Consider the following 13,546-nt stretch of genomic DNA (forward strand, 5'->3'; position numbering starts at 1 on the left):
GAGGGAATAGCTATCCTATTAATCTACTTCATAAAATGGGAGTGATTACCTTGGCATGACCATACAAAAACTTGAACTGGCAGATCTTCGTCTTAGACTACAAATGACATGCAGGTAAGTTCATAAGTCGACATTAACACAAACGACGTGAATTGCTTTTATTGTCTGAATTATTACAGATACAAAGGGAAAAACTATCAATGGGCATGAGTACAGTAAAGTGACGTAGCTAGCATTCTTCCATTCACTAAGTTATTATACAAACCGTTTCAGTGAAAACATGACTCCTTCATAAGGTGACATTCAGGAGTCGAACGTCACTCAAAACACCAATATAAAGTCACTGCTGCGCCTCAATTGTATTAGTGCTTTAGTCGTTACTTTGCAACTATTGGATACAATTTCCTGAGAATGGTCAAAAGTAAAGATAAATATAGGAGAATGCAGGAAGATTGGAATGAGCAAAAGCATTTGTTAATGTACTGTCAATCCTGGCAGTTGGCTTAGACCATGAGGAGGCGGTGCACTTTCTGCAGCTGCTGCTGTGATAGGACGAGGCGGTGAACTTGTTCCTGTCCGCGGGTGCATGGAATGGCGACGCGTCCGACAAACACAGTTCCTCCCTGCTTCTCTTCCTTGGCCTAGGAAACGACACATAATGTAATGTGCCATTTCTTGAAGTATTGGGACTGATGGTGATTGTATGTACTGTATGGTTTTACCTTAACAAAACCAGCGACGGGGAAGGTGGCAAAGTCAGAGGAAGCCTTAGCCCCAGACTGATTTGAGACTACATGTTCAGCTACTTCTCCCTGAAACCAAGAAATTCAAATGTTTGGTTTTGTATTGCTCCTAGAATAAGCTTATTGACATGAGAATAGAATATGAATCTGAAGTTGTTACCTTGAGTTTGTCCAGAGCATCACTGAGATACTGCAGTCGAGCTGTCTGCTCCATCAGCTGTGCACCGGCACTAACTGCAAGAAACGCAGCAGAGGAAAGACAGAAAATGAACCGGGACACTCGGCTAAAAAACGGCAACAAGCGCACACTCAGAAGAAAGCCTATTAACTGAGACACAAACCTGCTGTCTTTCCTGTGATGTCCACCACTTTAACCTCTGAGCTCAGCTTGAGCAGGGTAGCCAGCAGTTGGTCGGTCCTGCGATAGATGCCTGTGTTTAGGCCATCTGGTGGCATGGAACTTTCTTTAGAAGCTTTTGGTAGTTTGGGAGGGCAGAGTGGGGGCAGGGAGGCCAGCTGGGCTCTCATCTTCTCCGCCTGTAAGGAAGATATACTCTTAAGTCAATAATACCAAACTTTATAGACAGCCTGGTATAATACTAACTCCAACACCAGTGTACCTTGAGTCTGTTGTTTTCATTCTTGAGGTGTTTAATGCCCAGTCTCTGGGCTTCAACCTGCTGCCTGAGGAGAGGGGAGTCCACCACCTGCACCGGTCCAGCCAAGGATGGAGGCAGACCTGCTGGAAAGAGAATGGTGAGAGACATGCAATCATCATGAGAGGCTGTGCTTCCCCTTTGACAGTGGGGTGTTTGTACACTGGTAAAATTACACCAATTACAGGCAAAACATATCATTATCAGCTGTAGTTGTAGTAGAGCTGTTAAAATTTCTATTCAGAGGGTTGAATTAAAAGCCATCGCACTTTTTGTCAAACATATTGCAAACAAATGGCAACATCTCAATCTCATAACCACATAGTAGTTGACCTCCTGCAGATCCCTGAACAATGGAGGCAATTCCAGAGGCAGGCGGGGCTCTCAGGCCTTCGATGGTCATCTTCGATTGGTTATTAATGCGTAGTTTCAGGTCTGCCTTCTCCGCCTCCAGCTGGTCGATATCAGCTTGCAGGGCATCCATTGTCTCCTCAAACTCCCTGCAGGTGAGGAGAAAAGAAGGTGAGCGAACGAGAGAGTGTGTTGAAATGGGATCATTTCTTCCGTTTGCTTCTTTGTCGCTCTTACTTTTCCTTCTTCTTTAGCAGGGCGAGGTTCTCGTCCAGTTTGGTCTGAATCTTCTCCACCCGTTCATCCGCGTCTTTGGTGGAGGTGTCCAGCTTCTTCTCCAGCAGGCTGAGGCGGACGTTGGCCTCACTCAGCTCCTCACCCTGGGAAGAGATGAGGTACCTTAGTTATGCCTGTTCTGTTACGGATTCTTTCTATTTCAAACAGACTTATGTAGAACTGAAAGGTTGAGTGATTTTTTTGCTCGAGTGTGTCACCTTGATCTTCAGGGACTTCTTGACCTCCTTGATGACGGTCTCTCTGTCTTCTAGTTTAACTCCGAGACCCTCAGCATCAGTCATCTCGGCCCTGACGGTGGATGCTCTCATCTCCACTGGAAGACTCTGAGGATGTGAAGGATGAAATAGTAAGAATTGGAACAGAGAAGACGTGATCAACGGCAGAAATGTGTTATTAATCAATCAGAAAACGCCCTGGCATACCTTGGGCTGTGGTTTGTCGGCATCGTACTCTCCTTCCTGCATGGCTGTGGCCATCTTGTTCATGGTAGTAATGACTGAGCTGCAGGACTGACGCAGACATTCTGGTCCGTTTAGGCCGTGAGAACCATACACCTTGTAGAAAAGAGTGAAGTTTGTTGAAATTTGTATAGTGGTTTACTTTATTTCTACTGTAGTGCTGAAAGTGTAATCAATTCAGTAAACGTCTGACAACTTTAATGTATTTAAATTCTTTATAGAATAATCCCAAACCACTGATAATTTACCTGCTCCACAGCCTTGCAGGCAATATCCTCCAGTGTGAGAGGGTTGAGCCCCTCCTGTTCGGCCAGCGGAGCAATCATCTGACCTCCAGCTGCAGCCACTTCCTGCAGCACAGCCACCACACGGGTCTGCTGGCGCCTGCACTCCGTCAGCGACTCAGACACCTCACACATAGGAGACATGACAGTCAAATAGTGGGTCAATGGTAACTAGACAGTGTTTTAATAAATCATGTCACATTTTCCAAAACGGGGGCGTGCCGACTAAACATCTACTGTAGTACTTCATACAACCCCACTCCAAACTATCCCTTTACGGGTACAGTGCTCGACTCTCATACAGCCATTTACCGAGTGCGTTAACTTACTTGTCGATACTGTATGTGTGTTTCTGTATCCCATACCTGTGGTCCAAAATTGAGAGCAGCAGGTACTCCAGCTACATCTGTTCCAGGCATGCGACGGCGGATCTTCTTGCAGAACTGTTTGATATCAGAGCAGGAAGTGTCCAGGTCCTTTAGAAGGACAGCGAGGCCAGAGCTCTCCTGACCCGCTCCCATGAAGGCCCGCAGACGAGCGACCTCCACTCCCATGCAGTCCAGGACACTTTGGGTAAACTGGAGGTGAGAGGATGCGATTGGTGACGTTAGGAAACCCTATTGACATGCTCTCAATTCCGTTTTACTTTGCGCATCATAGGGATAACATTCTCAGAGGGAAAGAAGTTCTCTGTACTCAGTAAAACTGTCAAAATGTTGATAACCGAAAGAAGCTTCAAGTACCTTAATGTGGTCAGCCAGCTGCACTGTGCAGTCTTCAGTGTGATCTGCCAGATGGATGCTGTACAGTTGCTGGAAGACAAAAATAAAAGTAAGAAACTTTGTATGAGAAAAGATTATAATGAATTAAAATGAAATGTATATGTTTTAATGTCCACTTAATTGAGTAGATCGGTTGCACACATATAGTTGTAACACAAGACTCATTTAAAACCATCGCATAATAGTTTTAAGATGAACATCGAAGGATTTGCAAAGATCGTGACGTTAAGAAATTGGATTGGAATTTTTTTGTACGTTTGTTTAGAAGATTGACCCAACCCTGGTAAGAGCTTAAATATACTGTTTATATTAAATGCATTCTTTTGTTACCTGATAGTACTTGATGGCCTTAGTCAGAGGCTCCACCTGAACAGTCTCATCTAGCTGATCTTTATGCAGCAGGTCGATGAAATAATCCAGAGAGCGCTCATGGAAGTTCATTTCAGAGTAGAGTGTACCCATGCGCTTAAAGACCTCCACGCTGCAGGTATTCAGAGCCCTCGAAGGAAAAGAGACCAATTTTGTAACTGAATCAGGTTTCCAAAATCACAGCCACAGATGATTCATATTCTGGAGAAATTGTATTGCAAAAAATGATAATTATACTTTTATTGCAGCCTGGACACAATTCTTCAAAATTCTCTGATAATAGCTCATTTTATATCTGACACATCTGTGATGTAGCTGCGGTGCTTACTGTTCGTATTTGTGCAGAATGGCTTGCAGCAGGTTCAGGGAGTAGACTAGTCCTGAGGCGAAACTGCGCTGTTCTCCTGGAGGTCCTCGTAGCCCCGTTCCCTGTGCTAAGTTCCCATTCAAGTCAAACTTCTCCTGGGCCTGTTTACTGATCAGCTCAGCCTACCAAAGGACACACACAAACACACACAGAAGCCTTAATTATAGGAACAACCTAGGCACAGAAAGATAGCAGTAACAACAGTGATCAGGATTTTACAAAAGAAATGTACACTCATTTGTCCACTTCTCACACACAGCTCCATACTTTGCAGATGAGCCTGGGGATGAGCAGAAGGACCAGAATGCAGTCGTGATCTCCACCATGACGGTGGAAGGAGTCCGGCATGAAGGAGGTGAGGAGGGACACCTGTCGGTTTGACTGGGCCACTTCCATTTTCCTCAGCTCCATCTCAATGGCCTAGAAACACAGATTAGAAGCAACTGCTGTTCAGTGTGTAAAACTGGTAAAGTCATCATTCCTGGCACAAGAACACATGAAGGTCTCCTACCTTGGCATAAGCCTTGGTCTCTGCAAACTTAATCTTGAAGTCAAATAGTTCAGCAGGTGGTTGCTGAACTTCAACATTCGCATTCTGCTGGCTGATCAGCTCCCTGTTGGCATCCTGATGCACAGAGAAAAGGCACATACAGTGTCAGGGCATCCACGTGTAGGCCTCCTCATCCAGTGTGTACAGCCTATGATTATTCCCTCTTCTCCACCCACCTGTAGGCTGGCAGTGAGATCTCTGTATTTGTTGATGGTCTGCTGGTAATCCGCTACGGTCTCCTGGGCAGCCTCCACCTTTCTTTCAGCCTCTCTGACCTTTGCTCCACTCAGATCCACCTGCTCCCTCAGCTCCATTTCCGTCTCCCGGCCGTTCTCCTGCAGCTCATCGTTCATCTCGTTGATGGCCTCCTATTGTTTCAGGAAAAAGGTTGTCAGTGACAAAATCCTATTTTTATCTTTCCTTTTTTGACCTTTAAACTCATTTTCTGGTTACTTCTACCGTTTTGTTGGCACGAATGTACCTTAAAATGAGAATGTTAATTGTGAATTCTTGCTTCGTGTGAACATGGTTTGTATTTATTTGGAAATAGAAACGTTGGTGGTTTTAATACTGAAGATAGGAATCATGAATGCCGTCGTACTCACCAAATCAGTGACGGTTTCTCTCATCTCTCTGACTTTCTCCTCTAGGTCGAGGTTCCTCTCTGTCAGGGTCTCCACCATCTCCTCTGACCCCAGAGCAGCATCCACCTGGTACAGTAACACACACATATTTGTACAGTGAAATTCTGAGGTGGCAAACGAGCAAGAACATTCCTAGTTACTTTAAAAAGTACCTGAACCTAAACCATTCTGTTAATAACTGTATTAGACTTTGTTTCTTTTATGTGCACTGTAGTGGAACCCCCAGAAAGCAGCATCAGAGACTCATAAATCATCTCCTCTCTGTAATCATATTCCTCCTCTTTCTTGCGTCTCGCTGACTTTACCTGCTCCTTGAGTTCATCGATGATGGCCTCCGCCTGCTTGACCTCCTCCTGCAGTTTCTCCTTCTGGGTCCTCAGAGTCTCCAGCTCAGTGTTCTTCTTCTCCATCTGCTTCTGCAGCTTCACATGCTCCTGCTTCTCTGAAGTAGACAGGTCACGCATCCTGAGGAGGAAAATGAAAACAAAAAACGTTGATGGCCAAAACTGCCAAATACCAATTCCAGGCCTGGTCTGGTCTACATGGACCCTTTTTAATACTGTAATCAAAAAGAGCTTTTTAGACATTTGACTGACCGAACCAACGCCTCCTTTAGTCTGCCATTCTGCTCCTCCAGCTGTTTGACATGGTAACTTGAGGCAGCTCCATCTGAGCCTGCAGGTGGAGAGGAAGAAAAGGCAACAGAGTGAGGGAACGCATTGCATTAAAAAAAAGAAAAAGAAGAGGGAGGGAGAGACCAAGCTAAAGGAGCCGTTGTGGTCCAAACCTTTCTCTGAAATCTCATGTCTAAGGATCTCCAGGTCCATGGCGAGCTCCTCCACTTTCTCTTTGAGCGTGTCCACCTCCACTTGCAGTGACTCTGCCCGCTCTTCAGCCATCTCTTTGTCCAGTGTGGCCATCTCTATGGCGTCCGCCGTGTCCGCCATCTCCTCCATGTAGTGGTCCTTGGACTCCTGGGCCTCACGGGCATCCTGGGAGGAGGAGGTACAAAATAAAGCTCTATATACGAAGACAGTGGAGCTGCTTCCTTCATTGTTACAGGCTTCTTATCAATCAGTTCATATCCTTCAAATTAGTATTCATTTAATCTTTGTCACAATATATAGTAAATAGATCTAATGCTATATTTCAGCCCTACGACAAATATTATCTGCACCTTCTTGGCCTCTTTGAGTTGTTTCTGCAGCTCAGCCTGCTGCTCCTGCATTTTGTTCTTCCACTCCTGAAGCTGCTCCAGCTGGATCTTGTGTTTCTCGAGCTCCTTCAGCTTGGCTTTGTCCTCCGTCCGCTTCATCTTCAGTGTTTCCAGCTTCTCCTCCAGGTCCTTGACCTGAGCTCGCATTGATTCCTCCTCCTGAGAAGGATGGATGGGTGGAGGGGAGAAGCGGAGAGGACGGTTTGAATGTGCTGCGTTCAGAGGATTTAAGACGGAGGACTAACTGGATTTCATGTGTGCTCAAAGATTTATTTGAAGGCAGCAAAGAAACATAAAATCATTGATCAAGTCCCACCACCAAAAAGTCCAGGTGATGATAAATGTAAATTTAGCTCCCCCAAATTAATGCAAATGAACCTCTGTCCTCACCGCCTAAACAGGCACCTAACAATAACATTAAAGAGCAGATTAATACATTCCCTCGAAACACAATGCATTTCATTTAGTGTCTCAAATAGTTAGGCCCATGCATCATCATCACCACACAATTCACCGTGAGAACATTACAAAGCCGAAGTCAAGTACTGAGAAGGTGTGCCGAGGAGTCATTTTGCCCTCTGATGAGTAGTAAACTCATGCCAGGTATCATCAGCAGCATGCATGTAGCCATTAGAAAACTCTACCTGCTGGGAAGGGACAGGTTCCACCTGGTCAAACAGTGACAACGTGGATGAAGTAGGGGGAAATAAATGCAGAATATGATGGAAAAATAGAAACAAAAAGATGGTGTGATGATGATGTGACATACTGGCTAAAAGATCACATGTTGATCTTTTGTGCGGTTGATATTGTAAATAATTCCACATGAAAGTATGAAATGTGTGATTTAATACCATGTGATTATAGGGGCACATGTTTTTTAAGTGATGTGGACACTAAAATTGGCTCTTCTTGTTGTCAGTGACCCACCTTGCTTGTTGGAGTAGCCGGGACCGGGGCTGCCATTGCTGCAGGCGACCCGCCGGGCTGAGGCGTAACGGGAGCCCCCAGTGCACCCTGGTGGGGGGACAGGCCTGCTTCACTGACGTCACCAGACAGAGAGGCCAGGCTCTCACGAGATGCCTGTTGGCCAAGGCAGAGGTATAAGAGGAGGGATGAAACAGAGGAAGACGGGGAAGATGGTGTTATTTTAATGTCAATAAACAAAACAAAAGCTTCTCCCCCACACAGCTTTGATAAACCCAATATTATAGTGAACATCCCGTGTTACATGCTGCGGATTCATCTTCTAGCTTATGTGCTTAAATATAATCGTCCCGACTTCATGCATCTTCCCAGACTAAACAGTTCACCTCCCAGTGTCCCTCACTAGAGATCTTGTTCAAGTTCACACAGACACCACTTTGACTTCATCTGTGCACCGAAGGACCACAAATCACCAGTTTTCAGTGACGAAACAAATCACCATTCCCAGTGAAGTGACAGCTGTACCCTGATATGACAGAGCGTACCATGAGGCTGGAGCGGCCGGAGGGACGCATCAAGAGGGAGGGACGCATCAAGAGGGAGGGGAGGGAGGTGGCAGGTGTGAGACGACTTGGAGTGCTCCACTGACACAGTGCATAGAGAGTGGTTTTTAAAACTCAGCTGCACTATACAGAATGAAATCTTGTGGTACTTCTTTTTCAGACACATTATTTCCAACAATCCGGTTTTTTATACTGTGTTATGGAATTTGTAGAAGTGCAGAGTACTACCAGCTTCAGAAAATACGTTTGAAAATGTAAAAAATTACATTGTATTTGACATCAAAAGACATTTGCAACATTACCAATTCGTCCAATTGTGCAGCCATGAGGAGTCTACTATATAATACATCAATATATCTATTAGTAGACTGCCCCAATAACCGAAGGACTATTAAAACTATTCAAAATGGCCTTCATTAGAGGCAAATATGTGAGGGATTGCTTTCTGAAGGGTCCATAATTATAAATCTCAATATTACATTTATCAAACTGATGGTATTCTGTTTGTCTTCTCTACTACAGTTCAAGAACAAGTATGTACTTCTTATCATACGACACAAAAATGCATGGCTTTTGGAAAGATTTCAAACATTTGAAGCGGTGCCCTTGATCTAACTTGCAAAGCAAAAGCACCCACAAGAAGCTGGAACAAATAACCAACGTTTTTCAGAATCAGCTGCCGTTTCAAATCATTCTGCTTTCCTCCACTGTCTGCTGTAGACGAGCTCACCTTGATAGAGCGGCGGGTAGAGGACTGGAGGAGAGGAGGAGGTGAGTTGGAAAGAGAGGGATGGACACACACACGCGCGCGCACACACACACACACACACACACACACACACACACACACACACACACACGGATATCCGCACACACATCCAGTGGTGAAGCAAGATAAGAGATTAGCAGCACATAAGAAGCATACCCACTGTTAGTTCACATCCACTGATCATAGCTTTGACAGCTGCATTCACCATTTAACACAATTTTTAAAGAATTATTATTCTTGATAACTCAAGCCATAAAAGCAGAATAAAATGTGAACTCATGCAACTGAGTTAAGACGGTGGCAACATATCACTGGCCAAAAGCAAAGACACCATCATTATGGCATTAGTTGTAATTTCCCCTCCAAATGTGTGGATGCCTTCACCAGAATGAAAAATAAAATGAGCAAACAAACATCTGGAATACAAAATAAAGTGTGGCGACAGAAAACCAAGAGAAAGTACAGTGAAAATGACATCTATCAACAACAAAAGATGTCTTAATATCCCGTGCAAGCGCCGACACGTAAACGTGTCAAATAAATACAAAAGATGAGTTGCCATGTTAGTGTGAACAAAAACAACCAAGGCCAAAGCAAATGTGTTGAATTTAAATATTTCTACCTTCTTAACGTTCACAGGTGTCTGTATTCAGAAAAACAAAAATAAGAAGTCAACCCAAGGGCTGAGAGGCCGAAACCTGAAACTCATTTACATTTTACAGAAAAGATAGGAGAGGAACACTTTTAGGAAATGTTGAAACAAAGCACCTCTAGTCAGGAAAACAAGTCAGAGAGCGGGTTGATAGTCATATCACCACTCTTTGAAATGGATTTTAGAAGCTTAACTGGTGTGATTTATCTTATTCAAGACAGCCGGTTAAGCCTTCATAACTGCTCTGGAAAGAGATCCACAGGAATCCAACAATCTTCAAAGCCAAGTCATGGAAACACCACAACATTTCTAAAGTGACAAAAGGAGGAAAAAAGCAGTGAGGTGCAAGTAATGGCTGCCTACCTGCTTGGTTGTTCTGGGAGTCTCAGGAATGTCTGGAGGAAACAAATTAAGAAATATTTAATAGTTCTTATTATTCTTCACTTTGAGTTTCAAAGTATGAATTTCAAACCCAGCTGTGGTTCACACGCACCTTTCTGTCTGGGTATCTTTGACGTGGCTGATTCAGGAGTATCTGGTGAGGTGGCGCTGGAGCCGTCATCCACCACCTGGAGCTGTACAGAGTGACAGAGAAACATAAGGGGGGGGGTGGGTGTGTGTGTGTGTGCGTGCGTGCGATCAGGACAACACAGGGATGGGAGCAGGAACAAACAAATGTTTATTTGTAATCACGATTTCTGAAAAAAAAGAAAGGATCCTCAAACATCCTATAAAACTATTGACACTTTTCATACTAATAAAAGTACACAAGCATTAATCCTTACGCCACACATCACATTTATGCCACTAACCTGAGACTGTCTGACAAATATCCCGTGATTTTCCTCACAGGTGAAGTAGCGTTTCCCCTGCACGGTGCCATCGTTCTTGCCTTTGGCATCATCCAGTATGACGCCCACCCATTTTCCAGAGGCAAAGAGGGTGGCACCGATATAGGCAACAGTACCACGCTGACCCTTCCCAGTCACCTCCACTATAGAGCCAATCTAGGAGAGGAGGAGCAGAGACAAGATGACACACTGTGAGTCATCATACACTAGTTGATAGGAATTGGTTTATTTCCTGCCATTACTTCCTTTCTTGTGTATGTATTGAACAGTGACCTACCTTTGGAGGTTTGGTAGACTCCACTGTTCCTGCGCTGCTCATTTTGCTGATCAGTGGGCTGGTCAGCTGGAGGATTTGGGAAATACGGATGGGCAAAAGTATAGGGAAAGATGAGGAAATGTGGGAGAGAGAAAGTAAAGGAAGGTTGGTTACCAATGGGAATGAGTTGTAAGGTGTGAGACGTTGAAGAAGGAAGGTTAGGTCATTACATACCAGAGAACGTATTGTTTAAATTTCTGAATTCCTCAGGATTGGTATCTTTTTCTTGGTCAAATTGACATAGTTTAGTAGGAATATGTAAATAATTTGTAATACTGTACATTAGACCTGCAAAAGACTCAAACAGTATTTTATGTGTAACAATAATGCCCCCTAACTATCCCTGCTCCAGCTATTAAGAGGAATCAAAAACAATCAATGACAGAGAGTCTTAAGGCCATGAGCAAGGAAACACTCATGCAACCAGTCATGTGTCATGGACCACAAGAGACTTCCTGATAAAAAGTCACATCCCTGCCTTGCTCACACAAAGATGCTCATTCAGAGTAGAGTGCAATTCTTTTACGGAGCTGTAGGGACATGTGAATTCACGCTGCCTCAGTTTTAAACCACAGGGCAGAAATCTGGGGAGGAACCTTTTTTTAAAGCCTCATGACAGAAGCACAGAGATAGTTGCAGAGTCATCTAGATGTAATGCCATTTCAGAATAATTGGAACAAAAGCACACCTATGGGTTAAACGTAAGGACAGAGACTTCATCTTCGCTACAGGATATCTAGAGTTACCAAAAATATACTCTTACTCGTTCTGTGAAGTGAATCCTGCATCCGATATACGGTGAGTGACACAAACATTACCTAGTAGGTTTAGACATTATAATGTAATAAATTATACTGATGCTGTGCGTCAAACTAAATTACCAATGATGTACTAAATTAGATATTATTCAATATTGAGGGTGTATGTTACTCACCCGGGGGGTATAAGAATGTCGCCTGTTCAAAGCCATAATAGCAAGTTAAGATGTTTTCACCTCCAATACAAAGTCTCAAGTGCTAATTGTTCTCCGCTTTCCCATTCCTTCCTCTTTTAAAGAGAGAGAGGGGAAAGCAATACAAGACTGTGACTTTAGGGAGGGATCCTGGGTGCTGCATCACAACACGTCACAGCTGATTTGAACTGAGAAAGGTTATCTAGCTGTTTTGTCTCCACACGAGAAAACACATGGATGTTAGCTTGATATGGAGTCACTTGGAGTGATGAGATGATTAATTTACTGGCCTGCTTTTATGTAGCTATAATTATATAAAAACACAGAATGGGACATTGCTGCTGCGTTCCACTTTCTTTGGTACATTTACTCGTACTTCACAAATTGTATTATCTTTAACGAACTAACATGTTAACAAGAACTCCTTCAATGAAATCAATCCATTGGCTAGCAGCTGTCAAAAAGTGGCTAACTTTAGCTAATGTTTCTTCGTTTAGTAACGTTGCTGGTATTTAAAAGGACCGATGTTCTTTCATAAAAAAATATATCAGCGAAGTATATCACACTAAATACGCAACGCAATACAATAACACTACAGCATTACGAGAGGAGGAGAGGGTGGAATAATTGAGATCGGGAGAAATGTCATTAAGACATTTAGCTGAGCTATTCTGTTTTCACGTTGCTGCATTATTAGCTTGATCTACGTACAAATAATCCTGACAGTCATACACAAAATGACTTTAATCACGTAACGTTAGTTAACTTACGCTTTACTCTGCCATTGAGCTTCAGATAGACAGCAGAATTTAGTTAACAGCTAGCCGGAGTAGCGTTAAAGCTAACGTTAAACTGGCCAACTCAGCTTAGCAAGCAAAGTACTGTGAAGAAGCTAACCTGTATTTCGTTATTAAGCTTACCTGGCATACACAGAGATTCCTGTCTTTAAATACACCTTGAGGTGTTCATGTAGACAAAAGATGTTCCTATGTTTTTTGGCTACCTAGATCGGAAGTCCTGTAGTCTTTCCCGTTTTTTGACAGGTCACTTCCGGTGGGGTGACGTGCCAAAGATAAGAAGAAAAGTGGAAGTTAGCGCCCCTAGTGGCTGCTCCATTCTTTATTTATAATCTTTATTTTACTACTTCTTTGTGCCCACTGCACATCTGGGATTACTTTCTCTTTACAAGGTCTTTATGAAAGTTTACCATATTCTTTATCTCAAGAACCTACGGTTGGGTGTTGTTTCTTTTTTGAGCACACTGCCATCATTATTACAATTATACATGTAAAATAAATGTACAGGTAAACAAAAGATATTGGAATTCAAATATGGATAAGGACGATTGGGCGAAAAATGTGTGTAAAGCAAGACGGTTGATGAGCGGTAAGGGTAAAAGCAACGCGATAAGAAGCTTAATCAATATTACCAAAAGGTTTTAAACCAGCATTTGGATTACTAATTGAAAACGTAAGTTCAACTTACAGAGTCATATACGTTAATGACAGAGAATGCATTATGTCAAATATGTAATTCATGTAAAATAAATATTACATTATATATATTTAAATGTTTTGGTTTTATAAACAAATGTGAGGATTTGCTTCTTTCTGCGGCTGGTTGGGTGTGATCTCTGTCTCGTGCTGTGGCCCCGGAATGAATATGTTGACGTGTAATTAGCCTGAAGTCCATCCGCAGCCGACCAATCAGGTGGTGGAGGAGAGGCTGTGCCTGGACCGGCTGGCAGACTGTCCGGGGACAGTGCTGTGACTGCAGCTCAGCTCGTAGTGGTGAGCTCG

At 43.4% G+C, this 13,546-nt stretch overlaps 1 protein-coding gene across 8 annotated transcripts; it reads right to left on the reverse strand.

The window, feature by feature from the left end:
* Nucleotides 1-144: 144 nt before the first annotated feature.
* Nucleotides 145-12,784, reverse strand: LOC306796924 (dynactin subunit 1-like). 8 transcript variants are annotated; one of them, XM_079296000.1, is made up of 33 exons: nt 12,668-12,724; nt 12,518-12,536; nt 10,757-10,822; nt 10,441-10,635; nt 10,122-10,203; nt 9,992-10,023; nt 9,599-9,619; nt 8,869-8,961; nt 8,190-8,288; nt 7,648-7,800; nt 7,362-7,385; nt 6,679-6,876; nt 6,289-6,493; nt 6,098-6,176; nt 5,807-5,966; nt 5,463-5,567; nt 5,034-5,225; nt 4,819-4,932; nt 4,575-4,727; nt 4,269-4,429; nt 3,902-4,070; nt 3,533-3,601; nt 3,155-3,367; nt 2,754-2,915; nt 2,470-2,601; nt 2,245-2,370; nt 1,988-2,130; nt 1,733-1,899; nt 1,364-1,485; nt 1,085-1,280; nt 904-977; nt 723-812; nt 145-641 (listed from the first exon to the last, which is right to left on the reverse strand). In XM_079296000.1, exons 3-33 carry the CDS (start codon nt 10,796-10,798, stop codon nt 504-506), a joined length of 3,909 nt encoding a protein of 1,302 aa, XP_079152126.1. In that variant the 5' UTR covers nt 10,799-10,822; nt 12,518-12,536; nt 12,668-12,724; the 3' UTR covers nt 145-503. The 8 variants fall into 8 exon arrangements, with proteins under 8 accessions (XP_079152126.1, XP_079152127.1, XP_079152125.1 ...); XM_079296001.1 differs by lacking the exon at nt 12,518-12,536 and having other exon boundaries at nt 1,364-1,482; nt 12,668-12,784; XM_079295999.1 differs by lacking the exon at nt 12,518-12,536 and having other exon boundaries at nt 12,668-12,784.
* Nucleotides 12,785-13,546: the final 762 nt, after the last annotated feature.

This window comes from Melanostigma gelatinosum (genome assembly GCF_949748355.1).
Source record: "Melanostigma gelatinosum genome assembly, chromosome: 23".
Lineage (NCBI taxonomy): Eukaryota > Metazoa > Chordata > Actinopteri > Perciformes > Zoarcidae > Melanostigma > Melanostigma gelatinosum.

Bases quoted from the DNA above. Each gene is read 5' to 3' on its own strand.
- LOC306796924 (XM_079295999.1), bottom strand. From the start codon at position 10,798: ATGAGCAGCGCAGGAACAGTGGAGTCTACCAAACCTCCAAAG. The intron at 6,177-6,288 runs GTTTGGACCACA...CTCCACCTGCAG, and splicing joins ACATGAGATTTCAGAGAAAG to GCTCAGATGGAGCTGCCTCA. The intron at 4,728-4,818 runs GTAGGAGACCTT...CTGTGTTTCTAG, and splicing joins AGACCAAGGCTTATGCCAAG to GCCATTGAGATGGAGCTGAG.